We start from the raw sequence: 25,994 nt of genomic DNA, 5'->3' as shown, positions 1-25,994 counted from the left end.
ATTGGACTTATAGGGCTTCAGCTTACTGACTCAATGAAAATAAAGAACTCAATAGGTATCCCTAGGTAACTTGCCAGCAAAGAGGAATTGAAAATCATGACAATGTGATAAAAGTGTTTGGGTTAGGAAAGAAGGCAATCGGGTTGGGATGGTGGTGATAGCCATGAGGGGGTGGAAAGTGGTGATGGGGAAGGGTGGGAAGTGGGCAGAGGTTGGGATTGATTGGAATGACAGAGATTGTTACCTATGGGGAGATGTAGTGGTGGAGATCAAGGAGGCAGCAGTCAGAATTAGTGGCTGGCAGCAGCTCAGGTAGTTTGATTATGAGATTGAGAGAAGCACTTTTGAGTGTTGGTTGCAACCTGCTGCTGTTAGACCACATGTGGATCTGGCTTTCTTGAACACAGCCAGTGCCAAAGCAACCCAATACGGAGGAGACTTCAAATAGTCATTAGGGTCATTTTGCATATTCAAATAAAAGAAAGCAGAACTTGTATTTATATAGTAACTTTCACGACCTTGGGATTCCCCAATGAAATACTTTTGAAGTATTTATTGCCAATGAAATACTTTTGATGTGTCATCACTGTCATAATGTAAGGGTCCTAATGCCTGTTTCATGTGTGTCCACTGCATACTGATTTATTTTTGCTCAAATTGCAGGCACTTATGGCTCAATGAGCATGTGTTTCCTGCCTGCCATATTGGAGGATTAGAAGCCATTTGCAGCTGAAAAATAGGTGTTGCATGGTTGAATATCTAGATTTCATTCTGGTTGAGTTATTTCACTTATCTCCACTATTGACAAGCAGTGGAATTGTGAATTTTTTCAACTTATTACTCAGCAAGAAAATAGTCACACTTACTTTCTGAATGCAAGTAACAGAAAGGCCCTCTACGAATAAATATACTGCTAAACACAGTCAGCATGTCCAGGCATGTTTGATTGTTGGAAACCTCATCAAAGGTTTAACTATGGAAACACAAACAAATTCCTGCTTTGCCTAAGCAATCTAGCTAATATGAGGAACATTGAAATTAATGTGAATATTGAACACTTCCTTGGCACTTATCTGGGCAATGTCACTTGATGGCAGGGTAGCATTAGTTTTGCTCCCATTCATACACATGCAGTGCTTTACTAAATAGTTTGATTAAGAGCTTATCCATAGAATGTAGGTGAACTCAAACAATAGTCAAAGTGAGGAACTCCAAAAGTAGTCAAAGCTGGGATTTGAATTCCTTGCCCCCTGGTTGAAAGTCCAGTGTTCATAATAGAACATTAGCTCAATTCTAATGAAAGGACCATGAGAGGTGAACCAAACTGTGGTTCTGTTCTTTTAGTGATCATCAATGTGACAAGTGTTAGTGTCTGGGAAATGAATGTCAAGTGCATCATCAGTATTTATAAAATAAAACTCTGCTGCAGCATTCCCTAGGTCCAATCTCCCAAGAGCTCCTCTACTTCACTAATTTAAAATTATTTCATTTCCTATCCTGTGACCTATCTAAGTGAGATGACAACTTAGTGGCAGATTAGGGTCCAGCAGTTTCATGCCTCATATGAACTGGACTGAATGCCTGGCGATCAGTTTGGTTTTCCATGTCATTGTAACTTATTCCTTGATGAGAGGCCATTCCATAACACTGTTGTCATGTAAAGAGGATGATATGATTTGCAATTCAAGTTACAGCCCAAATTATTCTCATCTGCCATAAATGTACCTGTATTTTATTCCCTTTTTTTAACTACTAGTAGTCAGTATTACAACAGAATTTGTGCACAGCATTGAAGTTTGTCAGATATTGTTGTCAGCTGTTTTCTAGATCTTTATTCCATTGTGAGCACATTGTATTGAATTACTGCAGTGTTTTTTGTGTTTCATTCACTTGATGAAAAGCTCATGTCAAACCTAACACAGTAACAAAGATTGAATGTCAGTAGTTGCTTGGCGCATTCCATTTGACTATTGTTGAGTCAATGATCATGCTGCTTTTTTTGCTGTTGAAATGTTGTTTATATTTTTCTGAATGAATATTGCTTTAAAAGGGTGGATGGGTCTCGCAGCTTCGACAGCTCTGATACAGTCAGGGCCAGTGGAAAGTTATATAGTGAGTTCTACATTCCTCACCATCCTATGAATAAAGCATTTTGCTGAAGATAACATAACTAAGTTAGCAGTTATTCTTGTGATCATAAATAGAAATTTGCCACAGTAGAATGAAAGCTGAAATGCACACAGATTCACAGCAGGCTGCTGTTAATCTTGAAGGCTATGAGCATAACTTTTTCAACAGCATTAAATTTAATCTTCCTGCTTTTAACCCATTAAATTAGCAATTTGGAGTCATTGTTGTGAAGAGGAAGCCTTGTCAGTTGTGCTGTTGTAGCAAGTTGAAGCTGCCATTTAATTTAATAATTTTGTTGGCGAGATAAGATAATCATGATATTGCCTTCACTACAGTGACCAAGGTGACACTTTAATTGGAGGCATGACCATTTGAGAAGAAACTCGGGTTTCCTGTTTGATATCAGTATTTAGTGGTGCCTTGCACCATTGTAGGTTTACAGTTACTGATATCAGCTGATACATTTTGATTTTTCACAGGAAATTTTTCAGACCTGTCAACTAATTCAACTTTTGGAATTTTCCAATTTTTCTGAGTCTTACTGAGATTAATGTTGTGAAGAGGTATCTTTCACCATTGTGTTCATTTAATTACACATGCAATTGGCCTCTTGTATGACTGTAGTGTTATTACAACTCCCCTTTAGCTCTTCATCACAAGTTAAATCATAGAAGTGATCACTTTAATCAGTAAAACATTTAATACCACCCTGATCCACAAAAAACCTTATTTTAAGTAAAGTGAGTACAGTGACATTCAAATATCTGCTTGTTTGGATGGCACTGGTGAGAGAGCAGTTTAATTTTTGTGACCTACGTATGGACATTTGAATTAGGAACAGGAATAAGCCACCCAGCCCCTCAAGCCTATTTTGCCAATTAATAATATCATGGCTGACCTGATTGCGGCCTCAGCTGTACTTTCCTGTCTACCAATTATAACCTTTGACTCCCTCGTCAATCAAGAATCAAAGTACCTGAGGCAGTATCAGTATCAAAAATCATAGGTGAAAAATTCCTGTTCCATTCCCACCATCACTTTGGCCATGGCAATCTCCCACCAATCCACACCCCTCCCCTCCAGGACATCTAAGGTGCCCCTTGAATCAGATGGTAGACCTGTTTCAACTGTAAACTGGCATGCTATAGTTTACATTGGGCTCACTTGCCATTTTTGGGAGACTACTAGGCAGAATACAGGCTGTAAGCTCTTTCAGCGAGTAGTCAAGCCAAAGCAGATTCTGCAAATGTCTTTTTTTTGTGGGTCCAAGGAGAATAGGACTAGTGGGTCAAAGTGGGGATTCAGCCTCAGCAAGGTAGTGAGCCTTCCACCAGCAACAACAGTGCACCCCTTTGATCATCAAAACTCCTAATGATGCCTGAATTAGACCCAAGAGAATTGAGCACTGCAATTGTGATAGAATCTGTGGATAAAGCTTGTATTTTTTGAGACAGACCCAAAGTGAAAGGGAAACTGAGAATAGAAACTGACCCTCCCAGTTGCTAAGGAAAGTTGAGACTGACACTGAGATTGGGAACCAAAGCTTATGGTTGAAGGTATATAAAAGGAGACAGAGCCATTGGCGATCAGATATAGATGATGAATCCAGTGGTGCAGTACAGGCAGGCTGAAGGAGACAGAGACTAGGTCCAGAAGTTGAGAATAAGCAAAGATATAGTTGCTACAGCTGTTTCTGTTACTTGAAGATAACATCCAGACCATGTTGAGGAAGTTCTGCAGAAGTGTACTATTTTTGGTGAAGACCGTGCCCATGGAACATGAGTCGGTTGTGTGCTGCTGTCGGCTGAGGACCAGGCTACATTCGAGGAGAGAAGCTGAAATTCTTTGTAAGGAACACTGAGTTTCGAAGGACTTTGTGACTGAGTTTGATTACCTATATGCTGAGTGGACTGCTGAGCCAATGAGTAAGGTCTGTTTTAGTTTTACCTGCTAATAAACGTGTAATCTATAGTTTATAATTGATCACAATTTCCCTGTTAATTTATATTTAACTTCTATTGGTTCTGGGTTTTAGAGTTGAGGTAGTTAGCTAAGACAGTCTTAAGTATTTGCTTTGTTTGACTCTTGTATAGTAAAAATTATTTTGTTTAAACTATGGAATCTTGTGGCTTCATTCTTTAAGTAAAAAACTGGGATTTCGGATTTCTTTTTTTAACAAATAAAATGTCACTGGTCTTGACCAATATGATAACAAAAGTCAGAGCAATGTATTAGAGTAAGCGGAATTGAGAAACTGACATGACCAACGTTACACTGGAAGTTCTCAATAGAAAAGTCCAACTCCAGCATGATGCCACCACCAAACACATCTTCCCCTCACCCTCCTGTCAGCATTTTATAGGGACCGTTCCCTCTGGGACACCCTGGTCCACTCCTCCATCATTCCCAACATTTCATTCTCCTTCCCACAGCACCTTCCCATGCAATCGCAGAAGGTGCAACACCTGCCCCATTGCCTCCTCTATCTTCACCATCCAAGGACCTGCTGCAATGTTCCAGTGAAGCCCAACGCAAACTGGAAGAAACAGCACCTCATCATCTGATTAGGCATTTTTCTGCCTTCCAGACTTAACAATGAGTTCAACAATTTCAGACCATGAACTCTGTCCTCTATTTTCACCCTCTTTTTAATGCCCTTTTTTAAAATTTATTTTTTTCTCTATCCACTTATTTTCAGTTTTGTTCATTTATTCATTGTTTTATCCTCTTTTCATCCCTTTTTCCATCATTTTTCCCCAACCACCATACCTCTCCCCACCCCGAAAATACCATCTGTTCCTTGTTACATGTTGCTCTTTCATGGAGTGCTTACCTTTGTTCTGCTGTTAACACATTCTACTGTTTTACCTTTATGCCACTATCAGCACCTCTAATTTCCCTTACCACTACCATTAACACCCCTTTGTCTTTTCGCCCATGTCAATCTCTCCTTAGCTCCCACCCAACACTGGCCTTCTCTCCAGCTTCACCTGCTCCACCCCCTTAAACAGTATAAATTTAATCATATTTCTACTACTCCTTAGCTCTGAAGAAGAGTCATACGGACTCGAAACATTAACTCTGTTTCTCTCTCCACAGATGCTGTCAGACCTGCTGAGTTTTTCTAGCATTTCCTGTTTCTATATTAGATTTCCAGTATCTGCGGCATTTTGCTTTCCTCTTTGTATTGTCTGTTTTATGTTTCTCCCCTCCATTTTTCAGTTCTGAACTGGGGTTGGCACCTGAAATGTAAACATGTCCATTTTCATCGCAGGTGCTGACTGGCCTGTCCTGTGTTTTCAGCCTTTTGTGTTTTTTGTTCTGACTTCAATATTTTGCTTTTCACTTTCATTATCATCTCTTGTTTACCTGAGGTGCTTAGATTGAGACCTTTTCATTTTGCTGCTTGTTGAGAGGCAGCTAGATTTAATGAAGAAGCCAATGGAATTTCCATAAATATTTCAGCTGTAGTAATAGGTTTAAATTTCAGCCTTGGCTTTCACTACCAATCCCACATTATAACTTCTAAAGGACCTTCAATGCTGAAGAAAGAAGAATAGGGTGGAAATTTGGCTGAGAGTCACTTTACAACAGGAACGACATTAGTTTGGAATGCAGATTGACTTTTAAGAATGACAGTAACTCAGCCAAACATATGCCCAAATTTCATGTCCATTATCAGCTTCCTGACATGTGGTAATGTGACTAACTAAACTTTTTCCCTTGAAAACAGTGTGAATGGAAAGCTTGGTCGTGCAGCAGGTTGGCAGTTTCCCTTTCCACCTCAAGAACTTAAGTACAAATTCAGTACAGACTGATTGGATGGAAGCCTTAATTCTGTCCCCACTGGCTAAATGTGTTTATTATGAGGCTGTAAAGCCTCGGCCTCAGTTCAGTGTTTAGAACTCTCTCACCTCCTCAGGCAAAGGGCTGTGGCTGCAAGGCCCACTTCAGGCACTTGAGTGCATAATGTGCCTGACTCCAGTGCTGTACTGAGGAAGTCCTGCAATGTCGGACGTATTATCTTTCAGATGAAGCCTTGAACTGAAAACTCGTCTGTTCTCTCAGGTGGATGTAAAACATTTTGCAGCACCATTCAGAGCAGAGCAGAAAAGTTCTCCTGGTGTCCTAGCCAATATATATCACTGAAATACAATGGGGTAAATTTTAACTATCGAGCAGCCATCTGCCAGAGCGGACCCACTGACTGCCCAATCCTCCTAGAAGGAGGACCTCATTATTATGCCAAATGGGCAGACTACTGGAGCTCGCTAGCTCCAGCCTGGCTAATATTGGATAGCCCAGAATCCAGGTGGCGAACAGGAAAGTAGGTTGGGGAGGGTGACCCTAGTACAACAGTCCTGCTCCTTCAAGACCCACAAAATTAACTTTAGTTGTACCATTTTCATGCTGCCTGTTCTGTTGTGTATCGGTGAAACTAGGTGGGACACGCTCAGTGCACATTCTGCCCAGTTATTCATCACCATTGCAATCACAGTCCTATGTATGTCATAAAACATCATAGTAAGGATGGTAGCTTAGTGGTTATATTACTGGACCAAAAATCCAGAGGCCTGAAGTAATGATCTGGTGATGAGTTCAAATCCCACCAGGACAGCTGAGGAATTTAAATTCAGTTCAATAAATAAATCTGGAATAAAAAGCTACTATCAGTAATGGTGACTATGAAACTGCTGGATTGTTCCAAAAACCCATTGGGATTTGCTACTTGTCCTTTGGGGAAGGAAACCTGTTGTCCTTACCTGGTCAGATCTACATGTAACTCCCAACCCACAGCAATTTAGTTGACTCTTAAATTCCCTCTGAAATGACCCAGCAAGCCACTCAGTTGGATCAAAGCAGTTACAAAAATTATTAAAAATAAACCCAACAGAACACCTGGCATTAACGTAGGCACTGGCACACCCAGCTCAGTCGACCCTGCAAAGTCCACCTTACAAACACCTGGGGGCTTGTGCAACAGCTTTTAAACATACACAGCATCCTAATATCATCTAAAATACAGTTTATCGTAGGCAGACTAGTCAGACATCATACCTGCATTCTGGTACTCACTGAGTTCCCTTTCTCAGTACTTCATCGTGTGAAGTGACAAGTAAAGATCTGATGACATTTCTGCATAATGAGACACAACAACAACATATAGCAGCTTTAGAACATCCCAAAGTGCTTCACAGGAGCATTATAAACAAAGTATGACACCGAATCACATAAGGAGATATTAGGTCAAATGACCAAGTTAAAAGTGTAAGTTTTAAGGAGTGTCTTAAAGAAGGAAAGCAAAGTAGAGAGGTGGAAATGTTTAGGGAAGGTATTCCAGAGCTTGGGGCTACAGCAACTGAAGGCACAGCCGCAAATGGTGGAGCGATTAATATCTGGGATGCACAAGAGGCCAGAATTAGAATAGCACAGATATCTCGGAGTGTTGTGGGGCTGGAGGAGCTTATAGATATAGGGAGGGGCAAGACCGTGGAGAGATTTGAAAACACGGGTGAGAATTTTAAAAGTGAGATATTGCCACTGGAAACCATGTAGGTCAGCAAGCACAGGAGTGATAGGGGAATGGGAAATGGTGTGAGTTAAGATAAGGCAGCAGAATTTTGGTTGCCTTCAAGATTACAGAGGGTAGAATATTGGAGACCAGCTAGGAGTGCATTGTAGTAGTCATGTACAGAGGTAATGAAGGCATGGATGAGAGCTTCAGCAGCAGATGAGTGGAGACAGGTGAATTTGGACAGTATTAATAGGTAGAAATAGACATAGAAATAGCATTAGTGATGGCATGAATATGCATCAGAAACTATTTTGGAGTCAAATGTAAAACCAAGGTTGGGAACAGACTGGCTTAATCGCATCCTGTTGACAGGCAGATGGACAAAGTCAGTAGCGAGGGAACAACATTTGGAATGGGGACCAAAACCAAAAGAAAAATGAGAGTGAGTCTTTGATTTTTTACCTTTCCACGTGAGATGTTTTGGAAGCGTGATATCTTTGGGACCATGCTTTCTGCTACGATGCTTTTGAAAGATGTGATGCACACTACTTAGGGAGATGTGATAAGGGGAAGAGAAAGCTGAGAGGAGATTTGACAGTTATTAAAAATCATGAGGGATCTGGACAGAGTGGATAGGGAGAAACTGTTCCCATTGGTGAAAGGATCGAGAACGAGAGGGCACAGATTTAAAATAATTGGCAAAAGAAACAACAGTGAAATGAGTAGGTAGGGTCTTGGAAACACTACTTAAAAGTGTGGTGGAGGCAGGTTCAACTGATGCATTCAAGAGGGAATTAGATGATTATTTGAAAAGAAATGATCTGCAGGGTTATGGAAAGAAGGCAGGAGAATGGCATTAGATTAAGTGCTCATTTGAAGAGCTGGTGCAGACATAATGGGCTGAATGGCCTCCTACTATGCTGTAACAATTCTATGATTCTGTGATATGACAGCTCTGCGCAGGATGAATGATTTTTATATACGTAGATCGGTTTGTATGTTGATGATTGATGCTTAAGGTCAAGTCCAGAGTTTGTATTATTAGCTGTAATTAATTTTTTTACAACATCTATTAATATTCCAAATGAATATAGAACCATAGAAAGTTTAAAACACAGAAAGAGGCCACTCTGCCTATTGTGTCTACACCAGCTGAAAAATGAGCCATCCGGCCTAATCTCACTTTCCAGCATTTGGTCCATAGTCCTGCAGATTATGGCATTTAGGTGCATATCCAGAAATCTTTTAAATGAGTTGAGAGTTTCTGTCTTTACCACCCTTTCAGGCAGTGAGTTCCAGGCCCCTACAACCCTCTGGGTGAAAAGCTTTTCCTCATCTCCCCTCTAAGCCTTCTACCAATCACTTTAAATCTAATCACTGGCCTCTCTACTAAATTAAATAGGGCCTTCCCATCCACTCTATTCAAAACTCTTTAAATTTTGTACATATCCATCAAATCTCCCCTCAGCCTCCTCTGCTCCAAAGAAAACAACCCCAGCCTATCCAATCTTCCCTCATAGCTGCAATTTTCCAGTCTTGGCAACATCCTTGTAAATCTCCTCTGTGCCCTCTCTAATGCAGTTAGACCCTTTCTCTAAAGAGGTGACCAGAACTGCAGACAGTACTCAAATTACGGCCTAACTAATGTTTTATATAGTTCCTACATAACCTCCCTGATTTTATATTCTATGCCTTGGCTAGTAAATGAAAGGATTCCCTAATTGCTCTTGAAGAAGTAGTCGTGAGCAACCATGTTGAGCAGCTCCAGTCCATATGATGTAGGTGTACCCACAGTGCGGTAAGGTAGGAAGTTCCAGGATTTTGACCCAGTGACGATGAAGGAATGTAATATATATCCAAGTCAGGATGTTGTGTGACTTGAAGAGGAGTGTGTGTGACTAGTAGGCAGTGGTATTTCCATGCATTTGCTGCCCTTGTCCTTCTAGGTGGTAAAGGTCACGAGTTTGGAAGGTGCTGCTGAAGGAGTCATTACAAGTTGCAGCAGTGCATCTTGTAGTTGGTATACTCTGCGGCCGTTTTGTGCTGGTGATGGAGGGACTGAATGTTTAAGGTGGTGGATGTGGTGCCAATCAAGCGGGTTGCTTTGTCTTCGGTAATGTTGAGCTTCTTAGAGTTGCACTCAACTAGATAAGTGGAGAGCATTCTATCACACTCCTGACTTGTGGGTGCTAGAAAGACTGTGAGGAGTCAGTTATTCACAGAGAATACCCAGCCTTTGGCTTTCCTTGTAGCAACATTATTGATGCAACTTGTCTAGTTAAGCTTCTAGCCAATGTTAACCCCCAGAATGTTGATGGTGGTGGGTTCAGAGATAGTAGTAACATTGAAAATCAAGGGAAAGGCAATCATCATTGCCTGGTATTTGTGTAGCACTAAAACTTTTTGTCACTTTTATCAGCCCAAGCCTGAATGTTCTCCAGGTTTAGTTGCATGCAGGCAGGGATTGCTTCTATTGAGAACGACTTGGACAGTCAGTCACAGCATTGCTATTGCTATGCCTATCACAATGTTCATTAAAATGGACAGTGCTGAAAATTCAGGAGTTTGGTACACAGTGGAAATAACTATCTGGAAACACACAATGTGGTGGGTGTGGGGAGGATAACTGTAAATTCCAACAGCCACATGCCAATCAACCAAATACTTTTCCCTACAGTACTATACAATTTTAATTATGTTGGGATTAAGTTTACTTGCTTACAATTTTTGGTGAGACTGCATTTCATTCCTTTATTATAAAATTCCTACCAAATCCGATAAAATTATGCCTTTACAGTAGTTGCATTCCTCTTGTTATTTTCAACCTCTGTTGTTGTGCTCTCTGTGGGGAGAAAAGGTGTCATTTGTTCCTCGATGAATAGTGAATGGTGTCCTGAAGACCCAGCTGTTCTTAATTGACAGGGAATGCTGAGAAATACGGAACCTGTAAGATAATATAAAAAGCACAGTGGTTATTTTGTTTTAGCAAGTTACCTGGTGCCACGTAATTTAGTTGGCTATGTTTACACTTTTCCCCCAGGTTCATTATGTTACTTTAAAGAACCAAACCAAAAGAAAGCATTAACTGGGTCAGGATTGCAGGAAAGTAATGTGTTTTTTAAGAATGCAGAAAATTCTTTGCTGTTTGTTCTGAATCTATAAATTACATTGGCTACACTAAGGCTAGCAAAGAGAGATGTTTTGATAGTGTTACACTCTTTGGATGAAGCATATATCTTATGCCCCTTTTGTGTTGCTGTTCCTTAAATCAGGAGTTTCTTATTCCACTGATGAAAATAACAGGACTAGTAACAAAACAAAAACAGAATTACCTGGAAAAACTCAGCAGGTCTGGTAGCATCTGTCAGTTCTGTCGAAGGGTCATGAGGACTTGAAACGTCAACTCTTTTCTTCTCCGCCGATGCTGCCAGACCTGCTGAGTTTTTCCAGGTAATTCTGTTTTTGTTTTGGATTTCCAGCATCTGCAGTTTTTTTGTTTTTAGGACTAGTAACAAGACAGTTTAAGGAGGAGCGTACAGATACATTTATTCTTCTGATTTGAAAGACCAGAAATTTGAACACGCATCATCTAAATGCAGTTCAGATACTAAAGGCTGCTTGTCAGTTAGGAAAGAGCCGCCCTCTGTAGTTTGATATCCTAATGTATGTAATGGATCACAAGGAGCAGAAGAATAGGCCATAAAAATTGCAACATGTACTGACAATTTTGGGATGAAGTTGTAACAGATGGATTGATCCAAACACAGGGACAGGATTATTAGATAACCTAGAGATAAAGGGTCATGAAGGGTCATGAGGACTCGAAACATCAACTCTTTTCTTCTCCGCCGATGCTGCCAGACCTGCTGAGTTTTTCCAGGTAATTCTGTTTTTATTAGATTACCTGTCTGGTGAAACCTAGAGATACTTCATTTCTGGCAGCAGGTGACTGAGATTAATTTTTGAAAAAAGCAAAATAAAAGCAAAATACTGTGGATGCTGGAAATCTGAAACAAAGACAGAAAATGCTGGAAAAACTCAGCAGGTCTGACAGCATCTGTGGAGAGATTCACAGATGCTGTTAGACCTGCTGACGTTTTCCAGCATTTTCTGTTTCTGCTGTTGTTGTGAATGTTTGAAAACCTTTTTCAACATCATGATAGGTTACATTAAAACTGGGCATTGAGATTGAAATTCTGCAGAACGTTATTTTAATATACCAGTTAACCATTTGCATAAAATATAGTAATAATGGCATGAACCCTTTAAACAACTTAATTGAGCTCGTTCACATTGGAAATTTATACTAGTGTGTTAGTCAGCACACTGAGAGCAGTGATCAGTGGAATTTCAATCCCATTGAGAATATGAAAATAAACATGTACAGGCTGATTCATTTGGGACTACCAGCCCATCCCTTTTACTTTTAGTTGATTTGAATGATGCCATAGCAATCTAAATGACTTGCAATTGGCCTGGTCCTACTGATGACCAGAACAATGCCTTTTTTTTGAGATTTAAAGCCTAGATTTTCCAATATAGAAGTAGTTTACACATGAATGGTTAGAAACTGATTTTGGAACATTGAAAATGGAAGCGTGCGCTTTGCAGTCAGTTTTTCAATGTGAGTTTATTATTGTCATTATTTGTAGCCCCAAGGTGCAAATAAAGATGAGCAGGGAGCACCCTAGTTGTGGGAGGGGAAAATTTCAGGTGATTACAGAGGAGTGGGACAATTAAAGGGGTTGGGGCGTCACACCAACAACTGTATGAAAACCTTTTGGGTAAGCTCAAAAGGCATTTCAGACAATTAGCCTTTAACGAGGCTGACTAGGAACTGATGGAAACGACAAGGTGTGTTGTGGGTTTGCAAGTGAATTGATGGCATATCCCGGCTCCTACTTCCCTGTGTGAATGCTGATATGTAACATGAGGCAGTTTCAAAGGTTTGCTGTTTCTGTGCCACTTCCCAGCAACATTTCTTATAAGTTGATATGTCTGCAGGGAGATGGTGCTGGGTTTCAGGCCACTGCTGACTGATACTGTCACTGAGTATGCTGATTTTATGCTGCTTGGTAGTTGCAAGTGTCCTTGTATCTGGCTGTCTCTGACTCAGCCTCTCTGAAAGCAGTGTACCACAGTCATTGCCAGTTAAGTATGCCAGTGCCTGTAGATATGGTTACTGGCAGCTTGGAGAGTGGGAACAATCAACATATTGGCTATCACTCTGGTATTCTTTCTTTAATGAACGCCTGTCATGTTTTCAGTTGCATGTGACTGGGTGCAAGAAAGCATCTAATATCAGTTATATGGATGTTCACATATCTAAGTGGAGTTATTGGGTCTGCTGTGTCCACTCCCTTTGGGAATCGGAGTCTTTGCCTTTATAAATAATCACCTGTTCACCTATGTCTGTAGATACGGAGGTGCCAGTGAGCATGGGGCACCCACTCTTACCCTGTGTGATATTGCTGGCATCCTTTCATTGTACTGTTGTGCTTTTTCCAAATACCTCAGATAGGGAGATTCTACTGGGGAATCCATTGATGTCAATAATTGTGCTGGAGGCAAAAAATTGGAATTATTTAAAGAAAGAACTTGTATTTATATAGCATCTTCCGCAAACTCAACATTCTAAAGCTCTACAGTAAACTTAAATACTTTTTGATGTGTACTCACTCTTTTATGTCGGAAGTGCAATAGCCAATTTGCAGACAGGAAGGTCCCACAAACATTAATGTATTATTGACCAAACAATATGCTTTAGTATAGTTGGTTGAGAGATAAATATTGGCTGGGACACTAGGAAGGACCTCCTTGCCCTTCTTTGAATAACGCCATGGGATCTTTTAAATGAGAAATAACATTAACACTTATCGAATTTTTTATCAAAAAGGTTATCACAAACATAAGTATTAACAGAAAAATATCTTTTTTCTAAAAGAAAGAAAGTGGTTTAGAAATGCTGAAGTGCACTTATTTTAAAATTATTGGCTCCTACCCATGATTTTCCTTATACTTACCAGGATCCCCACTTATTATAGGCTTAATTAGGAATAGAGAACTCACAATCCCAAATGTTGAGAAGTGACTATGCTGAAAATGTGAAAAATCAATCTTTTCTTCTTATGCATTTTGTTGGCAATATGACCAAGTGCTTTTTGTTTCTCCTGCAGGCTGGCATCGATGGAGAGAGTATTGGAAATTGCCCCTTTTCTCAGCGCCTCTTCATGATTCTGTGGCTGAAAGGTGTTGTGTTCAACGTCACAACAGTCGACCTGAAGAGGTAAGGGAATAAGTTCATTTGAATTAAACTATAATGCAGAATACATGCCACTTCACAAACCACTTGCACTTAAAAAGAAGTGGTAAACATTTATCTAGGGATTATTCAAGGATTTTTTAAAAAGCCTCCCTTTAGCTCTCCCTCTGGTCGTTTCCTGGTTCTAATTTTCTCTCTCCCTCTTCTTCTCCCCCCCCCTCTCTCTCTCTCTCTCCCTCTTCCTTTTTCTTTGTCATCCACTATTAATGTCACCTTAACCAACCCCAACTCCATCATCACTTTCACCTTGCTGTTAGTGACAGGGCTATCAGCTGCTTAAGTCCTGCCCATTGGAATTTTTGAGCATTACATCCCTTTCCTCTTTTAAAATTGTGTTGGACTGTCTTTTCAGCTAAACATTTGTTCACCTGTCATCTCTATTTTTGGCTTGATATTCTTCCATGCACTTACCCTGTGATGTTGTTGGCTGTCTCTCTATTTTAGTATGGTTCTCAAATTCATCTCTGGGATGTAGTAATCCTGGCTGATGATTTATTCCATTTGTGGGAAAGGGGTGCTGAGGCTATTTTTAGGCTGACTCAATCTAATGATGCAAACATTAGAGGCGAACATCAAACCCCAGTGCCTAAACATAAGAGTGAAACTGTTCAGCCTTGCAGTTTCAGACCTGTTTAGTACTTTTTCCCTCCTCCTTTGGTATTTCTGCATTACATCAATCTGTATTTTTTTTTTGTTTCCAATTTGAATCTTTTGCTCAGGATAGGGTACAGTCATGTCATTCCTGTGAATTCTATTATTTTTATTTTGCCTCTGTGATGTCCCTTGATGTTTTTCTATATAAAAATATTGTTCAGGTTAATTTGGGGTTGGACCTAAATAGCATTAGTCCTTACGTATTCATTCTCTGAGTCTGTTTGGCTGAAAAATATCACCCAGATTAGAAGTTATTGATGCCACTACTCAAGAGAAAACAATATTTGTCTTTATGAATGCTCTTTCACCACAATCTATACTATGTAAACATTAATTTTCATTGATAGCAAAATATTTTGATCAGATGAACCTTCACCATGTTTATATCTGCACCATTCACCAAGCTCATTGAAAGAACTGGTGAGGGGTTTTTGAAAGCTCATTGTACTTCTGTTTACTTAATTGGATTTCAAACATCATGAAATTCAGCATTATTTTTAAAGTAATTGGTGTCACCATTCAAAGTCCTCCTGCATAGGAATAGTAATTGAAAATAATAGCCAATCTAAATGTCTTGTATGTGATTCTCGGGGCAGTACATCACTCTGGCTGTCTCAAATTAGTTGACTGACCTCATCAGTTCTCTGTTGGGTAGCTTACTGGAATTATCCATGATCGTGAGGCATTCAAGCTTGATGAGAAGTGAGCTCTTGCTGCTAAAATCACACCTTCTGTCAGAAAGTCATGGGATAGCTTTAATGAGAATGGTGTAGAATTCGGCTGCAAGATAGTTTCACCTACTCAGCTATACACATTATGGAGAGGAGAAAATTGAAAAATAAGGAGACTTCTATATTAATTCTGTAGTTGAAAGTAAGTTGAAAGGTTGAAATGTTAATCTTAATAAAAAATATCTAAAGGTTTTTAAAATTAATACTCATGCTTTTTTCTGTCGAATTGGTTGAATATATTTCACATTTGTCTAGATTTCTGAAAACCAGGGTGATTTTTTTATGCCATTCCTGCCCCGAAGATGAGAAATAGAGGGTAACCAAGGGGTTAATAAAAGTGGAGAGCCTTAAGTGCTTAGTATCAGCTGAAAAAAAAATTGGGGAAACTTAAAGCAGACAAATACCCAGGATCTGTTGACCTACATCCTCGGGTTCTAGAAGAGGTAGCTACAGAGATAGTGGATGCACTAGTTCTGATTTTCCAAATTCTATAGTTTCTAGAGTGGTCCCAGTGGATTGGCAGTGAACAAATGTAACACTGTTATTCAAGAGAGGATGGAGGGAAAACAGAACTACAGGCCAGTTAGCCTGACACCAGTCATCAGGAAAATGCTGGAATCTATTAGGAAGGAAATTTTAACAATTAGCTTAGGATATCATAGTATGATCGAAGTCAGCATAGTTTTATGAAAGGGAAACCATGTTTGACAAACTTGTTTGAGGATGTAACTGGCAGGGTAGATAAAGGGGAGCCAGAAGGTGTTGTATATACTGGGATTTTCAAAAGCTGCTACACAATAAGCTGCTACACAAAAGGTTAATACATAAGATAAGGGCTCATGGAGCTGAGTATATTATATTAGCATGAATGGAGGATTGGTTAATGGACAGGATGCAGCGGGTAGGGATAAACAGGGCATTTTAAAGTTAGCAGGCTTATATTCAAGGCTGAGGTGGATTGATTCCTTGAGACACCAAAAATCTATGGATATTGGAAGCACATGGGAAAGCAGAGTTGAGGCAGATGATCAGCCATGATGGTATTGAATGGCAGTACAGGCTCTCGAGGGCCTATATGGTTTGCTCCTGCTCCTATTTCTTATGTTCTTTGTTCCTTATCCAATTACTGGCCAGATTTTGTAGAATTTTATGAATTGATTAACTTTTTTAAGTCCTTACACTTGCTGATAAAACCAAAATACTGGCCTGAGCCAATTCACTTCAAAAATCTAAGCAATCTAGGGCTATGTTTCCTGCAATATTATTGATTTATTTAATGTATTTATATCAAAAAGCAGTAGTTATTGGTTAGTTTTATTGTTTATTTGTAGAAAACCAGCTGATCTACATAACCTAGCTCCTGGTACTCACCCTCCATTCCTGACCTTTAATGGGGAGGTCAAGACAGATGTCAATAAAATTGAAGAATTCTTGGAGGAGACGCTGTGCCTGCCAAAGTAAGTTCCATTATTTTGAATAAACTGGATTTCCTGTTTGCTTTGCAGGTTGCCTTCAATGGCAAGAGCAAGGTCAGAAGTAGCCCTCTAAAATAAACAACATTAATACTAGTGCCACCTGAAGCAGCAAGACTTTCCTTGGCAGGTAGTTCTATAAAGTGTCACCAAACTTTGTGAGAGTGGCCCATTTGGTTTGGATCCACTTTATTGGTTCTGATCACAGGTGAGCGAGTTGAATTTTCAGCTCAGCTGGTACAGGTCAACTTGGCAAAAGCACTATTCCCAGGTATGGATTTTCCATTGGGTCCCAGCCAGACCTACAAAATCAAAGTAATGGTCTTCATAAAAAAAGAAAATGTTAGAAATGCTGAATGGGTCAGGCAGCATCTGTACAGAGAAAAATGTTTTGGGTCAATGACCTTTCAAAAGTTGTAGATATAGCAGGTTTTAAGCAAGTACAGAGCTGGGAAGAAAGAATGAAGGGAGCTGTATGATAGGGTGAAGGGCAGGAAAGATTAAATGAAAAATGGGATGATAGCACAAGGTAAAGGAGGTCCAAAGAGACAAGTAAAGCAACAAAAAATGGCTCCAGAGGAGGTGTAAATGGGAAAAGCAGAATCATCACTAACAGCTAACTTTCACGATGGTGATAACTTTGAAACAAATATGCATATTTGAATTTTGCAAATGGAGTTAAAGTTATATGAAATAGAAACAGAAAATGCTGGAAATACTCAGAGGGTCAAGCAGCATCTGTGGAGAGAGAAACAGATGAAGTTTCAGGTCGACTATCTTTCATCATGTTATGATCTCCGCAGAGACAGATAACTTTTAAAAAGGGACTTGAACTTCCAGCTGATATGTGAAATCTGCTTGTATCATTCTTTCAGCTCTTAACATTTTTACTATCAGAATTAACAAAAATCACTATTGACTAAACACTATTTGCCTTTTTGTAGGCAACTTATACTTTAACTATAGAAAGTGACATTCCCCATCGCAGTCCCAACAGAATTACAATCCTTTTAGCAAACAGTCCACAGTTACTTCTGGCTTCCAATGGGCTCCCCATTTCACCAACTAGTAACTTCAAGTGATCATCTCTCTGAAAACTGGGGAAAGCACCTGGAGTTTCTTAAATCCACCACCAGAAGGAAAGCATCTTCCAGTGATTCTTACATACAAAAATATGAAATAGAAACAGAAGTAGGTGATTCAGCACTTTGAGCCTGCTCCACCATTCAATAAGATCAGAAAATTCTATATTCCCATCTATCCCTGATAACCTTTGATTCCCTTGCCTAACAAGAATCTATCTATCTCTACCTTAAAAATCTTCAGTGAATCCCACCTCCACCACCTTCAGAGGCAGAGAGTTCCAAAGTCATACAACCCTCAAAGAAAAAAATTCTCCCCATCTCTGACCATCTCTGACAACCCCTAATTTCAAAACAGTGCCCCCTAATTCTGGATTCACCCACAAAAGGAAACATCTTTTCCATGTTCACCTTGTCAATACCATTCAGGATCTTATATACTTCAATCAAGTCACCCCTCACTCTTCTAAATTCCAGTGAAAATAAGCACTGTCTGTCTAACCAAGTATCAATCTAGTAATCCTCCTCTGAACCTCCTCCAACACATTTGCATCCTTCATTATATAAGGAGACCAAAACTGCCCACAGTATGCTAAATGTGATCTCACCAACGCCCTGTATAACTGAAGCATAACATCTTTACTTTTATGTTTAATTCCTCTCATAATAAAGGATAACATTCCATTAGCTGCCTTAATTAGTTGCTGTACCTGCATATTAACTTTCTGTGACTTGTGCACTAGAATACCCAGATTCTTCTGCACCTCAGAATCCTGCAGCCATTCTACATTTAAATAATACTCTTATTTTTTTATTCCACCTGCCAAAGTGAACAACTTCACATTGTCCTACATTATGCTCCATCTGCCAGATTTTTGTCCACTTACTCAACCTATCTATATCTGTCTGCAACCTCCTTACGTCTTCTTCACAACATACTTTCCTACCTACCTTTGTGTCATCTGCAAATTTAGCTGCCATACCTTCACTCCTCTATCTAAGTCATTGATATAAATTGTAAAAAGTTGAGGCCCCAGCACATACCCCTGCGGGATTCCACTTGTCACATCCTGCCAATCAGAAAAAGACTCATTTGTGCATGCATTCTGTTTTCTGCCAGCCAGCCAATCTTCTATCCATGCTAATTTGTTACCCCCTACACCATGAGCTTATATTTTCCACAATAACCTTTGATGTGGCACCTTATTAAATGCCTTCTGGAAATCCAAAGGGAGTCTACAGGCTCCCTTTTATCCACAGCGCATGTTACTCCTTCAAACAACGCCAATAAATTGGTTAAACATGATTCCCCATTCGCAAAACCATGTTGACTCTTCCTGATTGCCTGAGTTTCTCTAAGTAGCCAGCTATAATCTCCTTAATGGTCGATTCTAACGCCTTCCCCACGACAGATGTCAAGCTAACTGGCCTATAGTTTCTTGTTTTCTGCCTCTCTCTTCTTGAATAGAGGGGTTATATTTGCTACTTTCCAGTGTGATGGAACATTTCCAGAATCTAGGGAATTTTGGAAAATTAACACCAATGCATCAACTATCTGATTAGCCACCTCTTTTAAGACTTAAGATGAAGCCCATCAGGACCTGTAGACTTGTCAGCCCGCAGCTCCACCAGTTTACTCAGTACTGCTTCCCTAGTGATTGTAAGTTCACCAAGCTCCCCTCTCCCTTCCACCTCCTGATTTACAGCTATTACTGGAATGTTTTTTGTATCTTTTATAGTGAACACTGAAGCAAACTATTTGTTCATTTCATCTGCCATTTCTTTATTATCTGCTTTTAACTCCCCATCCTCATTCTCCAGAGGACCAACACTCACTTTACTTAACCTTTTCCTTTTCAAGTACCTGTAGAAACTCTTGCTATCTGTTTTTCTATTTCAAGCTAGCTTCCTCTCACTCTAATTTATTTCTCCTGTTTAACCATTTGGTCATTCTCTGTCATTCTTTATATTTTGACAGTCACCTGACCTGCCACTAATCTTTGTGCAGTTATATGCTTTTATCTTAAGTTTGGTGCTTTCCTTAACTACTTTATTTAACCATGGTAGGTCCTCCCCTTAGAATTTTTCTTTAGAGCAGGAATGTACTTATTTTGAGTATTCTGAAATGTCTCCTTAAATGTCTGTCACTGTGTAGTGATTGAAGGTATAACCTTTCCTCCAGCCTTTTAGGAGTCACGTGATTGTACTGACGAATGAGCCCTGAACACAGGTAATCCTGGGGCGGAGCTTTCTAGTTGTGGATCTGGTTCAAGCATGTAGTTTCTAAACGGGCTCTGTAATAGAGTTATCTGTTTTAAGTAAGAAACCTGTCTGGTATCGTAAGTTCATTATGTTTGGCGACGAGGGTAAAATAGCTCTGATGCTGCACCTGGCCTTGTGAATGTGAGTACATCATTTCTTAATGAAAGAAAGAAAAGTATACTCACCAGTCATGCCACTCTTCGGCAGAACTGACACTTATGACACATCCATGGAAGAATGGAGCCAGTGCACAGAGTGCCGAGGTTTTCAATTCGTGGCCAATTAAATAAATGAGGAGGAGAAGCAGAAAGCAATTCTTTTGAGTGTGGTAGCAAGACATATAACCTCATCCGCAGTCTGACAGCTCAAACACACCCAATTCTAAATCTTTTAACGAGTTGGTAGACCTCATGAAGACACATTTTCAGCCAAAATCATTGGGAATTATGCAGAGATTTAAGTATAACTTCAGAGTAAGGGCCCCGGGAGAACCCATCGCAACTTAAATAACGAAGTTGAAGCAGGTGACTGAGCACTGTGACTTTGGGGATACACTCAATGACATGTTGTGGGACCACTTGGTTCGTGGTGTTCACAATGATGCCATTCAGCGCTGTTTACTTCCAGAAGTTAACGTTGATTGTAGCGCACCATGGAAATATTGCGAGCAAAGGAAAGTGGTGAGAGGGGCTCGCAGGCTTCCCAGAACGTGCAACATGGCGCTGTTCTTCAGTTGGGGTGGGAACCTACCATTGGGCATGGTGCGAAAACCAGAGAAACAGTCTCTGCTACCCAAAAAAACGAAAAAGCCTAGTAGAAGCGTTACAGCAGCGATTCAGAAATTAATATGTTACATATGTTGGGGTAACCATGTACCGGAAGCCTGCAGATTTAAGGAGGCAGAATGCCACTACTACCACAAAAAAGGGCATGTAATAAAGCAATGCAGGGTGAAATCGAGATAGCCAATCAGACAACAGACCAAGATGATTGAAGTGCTCAATATAACAGAACCAAAAGCTGCTGATATTGATATCTATTCCATATACAATGTCAAAGCAGTAAAAATTGAACCAATCACCGTCACCCTTCAAGTGAATGGGAAGCCTCTAGTCATGGAGGTAGACACAGGAACCTCAACCACAGTGGTTGGAGAACAAATGAAGGTACCCAGGCCACTGAATCTGGAGCAAACCACGACTCAGCTGAAGACATACACTGGAGAGTCAATACAGGTAAAGGGCATCATCACAGTGACTGTGTGCTACAAGCAACAGACAGCCCAGCTTCCAGTGATCACAGTGACAGGTGAAGGTCCTAGTCTTCTGGGCTGCAATTGATTACAAAAATATAAGCTCAACTGGTCAGAAATATTTCAAGTCAGAACAGGAGGAATTCCTCAGCTGTTAAGGAAGTACAACAGCATATTTCGTAACGAATTGGGAAAGATAAAAGGCTTACAAGCAAAAATATATGTAGATCCACAGGCGACATCCTGGTTCTTTAAGGTCAGACCTGTTCCTTATGCCCTAAAGGAGAAGTTGGATGCAGAATTGTGCAGCTTGGAGAAGCTGGGCAAAATCCAGCCAGTCCAACTTTTGGAATGGGCAGTGCCCATAGTCCCTGTGATGAAACCAGATCAAACTATTTGCATTTGCGGAGACTACACATTAACCATGAACAAGGCTGCTAAATAAGATAAATATCCTATCCTGAGGATTGAGATTTATACATTAAGTCAGCTGGAGGCAAATCCTACACCAAACTGGACATGAGCCATGCATGCCAACAGCTAGAGCTGGTCAGCACGTCTAGAGGGTATGTAACCGTTAACACGCACAAGGGCCTGTACCAATATACATGCCTACCCTTTGGTACATTGTCTGCATGTGCAATCTTCCAAAGGACCATGGAAAGCCTATTGCAAGGACTTCCCCGAATAATAGTGTACCTGGATGATGTCCTGATCACAGGATCAATGGAAGCCGAACATTTGGCCAACCTAGAAGAGGTTTTAAGAAGATTTTTGGAAGCTGGTGTATGATTGAAGAAAGAGAAAGGTATCTTCCAAGTGACAGAAGTCACTTACTTGGGTCACCGAGTGGATGCCAAAGGGTTGCATCCAGTAGAGGAGAATGTCAGGGCAATCAAAGAGGTGCCCTCTCCTACTAATGTCACTGAACTCAGCATAATAAATTATTATTTCGGCATAATAAATTATTATAGTCGCCTCTTGCCAAACTTGTCAACAGTGTTATCACCTTTACACTTACTATTGAAAAAGAACCATCGTTGGTTATGGAATTCACAACAAGAGTCTCTGTGATGAAACCAGATCAAACTATTTGCATTTGCGGAGACTACACATTAACCATGAACAAGGCTGCTAAATTAGATAAATATCCTATCCTGAGGATTGAGATTTATACACTAAGTTAGCTGGAGGCATAGTCCCTGTGATGAAACCAGATCAAACTATTTGCATTTGTAAAAGTCGAGAAGCTGTTACACTCATCATATTTAGTATATTATGACCCACCAAAAGAATTAATGTTAACCTGTGATGCATCTCCTTATAGTGTGGGAGCTGTGTTGACTCCTAGGATTGAAGATGGTTCCGAAAGACGAATGGGCTATGTCTCCAGGAGCCTCTCTGCAGCTGAGAAGGGTTATTCACAACTTGGAAAGGAAGGTTTATCAGTAATATTTGGAGTGAAAAAATTCCATCAATGTCTGCATAGATGATATTTCACCACACTATCAGACCATAAAGCACTAATGGGTTTATTTAGTGAGGATAAAGCAATTCCACCGATAGCCCCAGCACGAATTCAGTGTTGGGCTTTGATACTATCGGCGTATGAGTACGCCTTTACGTACTGTCCTGGTATGCATATTGCAAATGCAGATGCACTCAGGTGTCTTTCATTACCAGATAGCATTGCACATGTTCCAGTGCCACAAGAAGATGTGCTTGCATTGAATTTCTTGGGCTTTTCGCCTCTGTGCAAAGCAAATAATGAATTAGACAAACAGGGATCCAATTTTGTCAAACGCCTGAGACCTGTAATTGCAAGGATGGTCGAATTCACCAGCATCTGAAGAGATTAGATCAGTCTATGCCTGTAACACAGAGTTAAGTTCTCAAGATAGAATCTTGTTGTGAGGATCAAGAGTCGTTGTCCCTTTGCAAGGAAGCGCACCACTCTTGACAGAGCTTCACAGTGCACATCCAGGCATGTGAAAGATGAAAATGCTTGTGTGAAGCAATGTCTGATGCCAAACATTGACAGTGACGTTGAAAGCTTGATCAAGCACTGACTCCAGTGTCAGCAACAACGTAAGTTGCCAGTTTCAGCTTCACCGCTTCTGTGGGAGTGGCCTGGTCGACCCTGGGTTAGGCTACATATAGGCTATGTAGGTCCATTTTTAGGTACCATGTTTTTCTTGATCATCGATAAGCATTCTAAGTGGATGGATGTGTATGAAGTTAGATCACTGACATCATTGCATCTATTGAAAAGCTGCACCAATGTATACATGGCCTACCGGAAGTCATTGTTTTATATATTGATACTGTCTTCACTAGTACGGAATTTCACAGTTTCATGAGTTTAAATGGAATTAAACATATTAAAATAGTACCATACCAAATCTAATATAACCTGCTCTCTGGCTGGTTCCAGAGCTTGCTGCTCTAAAAAACTGTCTTGAAAGTATTCTATGAATTCCTCATCCAGGCTACAACTGCTGGTCTGACTTTTCCAGTTTATGTAGATTAAAAATACCCATGATTATTACTGTCCCACCCAATATTTCTTCTTGAATACTTTGCCCTACATTGTGATTACTATTAGTGGGCCTCTAAACCACTCCAACTAATGACTCATTTCCCTTATTATTCCTCATAGTCCCCTACTATTCCTCATAGGAAGGATGTAAATGCATTGGAGGTGGTTCAAAGGAGGTTTACTAGATTAGTACCTGGAATGAGTGGGTTTTCTTATGAGGAAAGGTTGGATAGGCTGGGCTTGTTTCCACTGGAGTTTAGAAGAGAGAGGGGTGATTTGATTGAAGTGTACGAGATCCTGAACGGCCTTGACAAGGTGGACATCGAAAGGATGTTTCCTCTTGTGAATGAGTCCAGAACTAGGGGGCACTGTTTTAAAATTAGGGGTCGTCCTTTCAGAGGTGAGGAGAAATCTTTTCACTGAGGGTTGTGCGACTTTAGAATTCTCTGCCTCAGGAAGTGGTGGAGGTAGGGGTCATTGAATATTTTTAAGGAAGAGGTAGATAGATTCTTGTTAGGCAAGGGAATCAAAGGTTATCGGAGTTAGATGAGATGTGGAAATCGAAACACAAGAAGATCAGCATGATGTTATTGAATGATGGAGCAAGCTCGAGGGACCGAATGGTCTACTGTTCCTGTTTCTTATATTCTTATGTTCATCTCCACCCAAACCGATTCCACATTCAGGTCATCTCTAACTATTGCATCAATTCCATCCTTGATCACCTTTATCCAGCTTCCTATTCTTCTTGAATATCATATATACCCCTCAAATTCAGGACCCAACCCTTGTCATCCTGCAGCCACGTCTCCGTAAAGGCTATCAGATCACATTTATTTGCTTCAATGTGCACTATGAATTCATTTACTGTCTTTTGGAACAAAGCATGCAGGAATTTCCCCTCCTCCCTTATGTTGCGCAGTGTTGGCAGTTCAACTTCCAGATCAATAATCCAGTTATCTGCTATTTTCAAATCTACTCCACAGCACAATGGGGTATTTTAAACATCAAGAGAACCAATGCAAAAGCAAAATACTGCTGATGCTGGAAATCTGAACTAAAAACAGAAAATGCTGAAAATATTTAGCAGGTCAGTTAGCATCTGTGGTGAGAACAACAGAGTTGATGTTTCAGGCCTGATGAAAGGTCAAAGACCTGAAACATCAACACTGTTTTTCCCTCCAAAGATATTGCCTGACTTGCTGAGTATTTCCAGCATTTTTGTGTTTTAATTATAAACATCAAGAGAATTTAGCTGTTTCAAATGCAAGTGGTTCTTTTAACCTAAGTAGGACATAAAGGCCTAAGCATCAGCAGTTTTAATTAATGCTGCTTCCCTCTGTTAAATGAGATCACAGTGGACACCATGGGCTGTGTTTTACCGTCCTCCTGGAGCTGGGTGGACCTGTAAAATAAGTTGCTGTGACATCGGTGGTGGACCACTCCCTGCCTGCCCGCTGTGGGGGAAGCATCAGTTGGGCCCCCTGCCCCTGTCAAATTGAGGCTCTTAAGTGGCCAATTAATGCTGCTGCAACTCAAATTTAGCAGGTGACAGGAGAGACCTGTGCCCAATGTGCAGCCTGGCAGGTTTGACTGTGCGGGCTGCTGAGGGTGACTGACTGTCCTGCATTTTCTCGGATTGTCCCAGAATTTGGCTAGATGTCCAAGGCGTGGGCTTCCCAGGACTCCATTTGACCCAAATTTCTTGGTGCAGCAAGAGAGGAAACTGCTCAGCCTCCTCTTCCCGCTGCCCGATCATCTTTAGTGTCTGTGCATGCGCAACTCAGAGCCGGCACAGTACGCATGTGCAGACACAGCCACCCAGGTGCATCAGTACCAGCAGCCAGCACCTGGCTCTCCTCCCGCCTTCGACAGATGGGTGGTTGGGACCCAGCGGCAACTCAGGGCTGGGGGAGGTAGAAAGGTGCCATGATCCAAAGGTGGGTCAGACAGGCCTGGGTCCAGGGTGTCCGAGACTGGCACAGTTCCAGTGAGGGGTCCAGCATGCCTGCGGGGGAGGTGAGGGGTCTGGCAG

General features: G+C 40.6%; 1 protein-coding gene across 1 annotated transcript in view; it reads left to right on the top strand.

The window, feature by feature from the left end:
• Nucleotides 1-25,994, top strand: part of LOC121277993 (chloride intracellular channel protein 5-like) — a 69,953-nt gene that overhangs the window by 16,434 nt on the left and 27,525 nt on the right. The window contains exons 2-3 of the mRNA XM_041187962.1: nt 13,822-13,931; nt 16,684-16,809. Of these exons, the coding sequence (XP_041043896.1) occupies nt 13,822-13,931; nt 16,684-16,809 (236 nt within the window). The remainder of the gene's footprint in view (nt 1-13,821; nt 13,932-16,683; nt 16,810-25,994) is intronic.

Source organism: Carcharodon carcharias, chromosome 5 (assembly GCF_017639515.1).
Source record: "Carcharodon carcharias isolate sCarCar2 chromosome 5, sCarCar2.pri, whole genome shotgun sequence".
NCBI lineage: Eukaryota > Metazoa > Chordata > Chondrichthyes > Lamniformes > Lamnidae > Carcharodon > Carcharodon carcharias.
The sequence above is the reverse complement of the archived record's forward strand: the minus strand, read 5'-3'. Positions and strand labels throughout refer to the sequence as shown.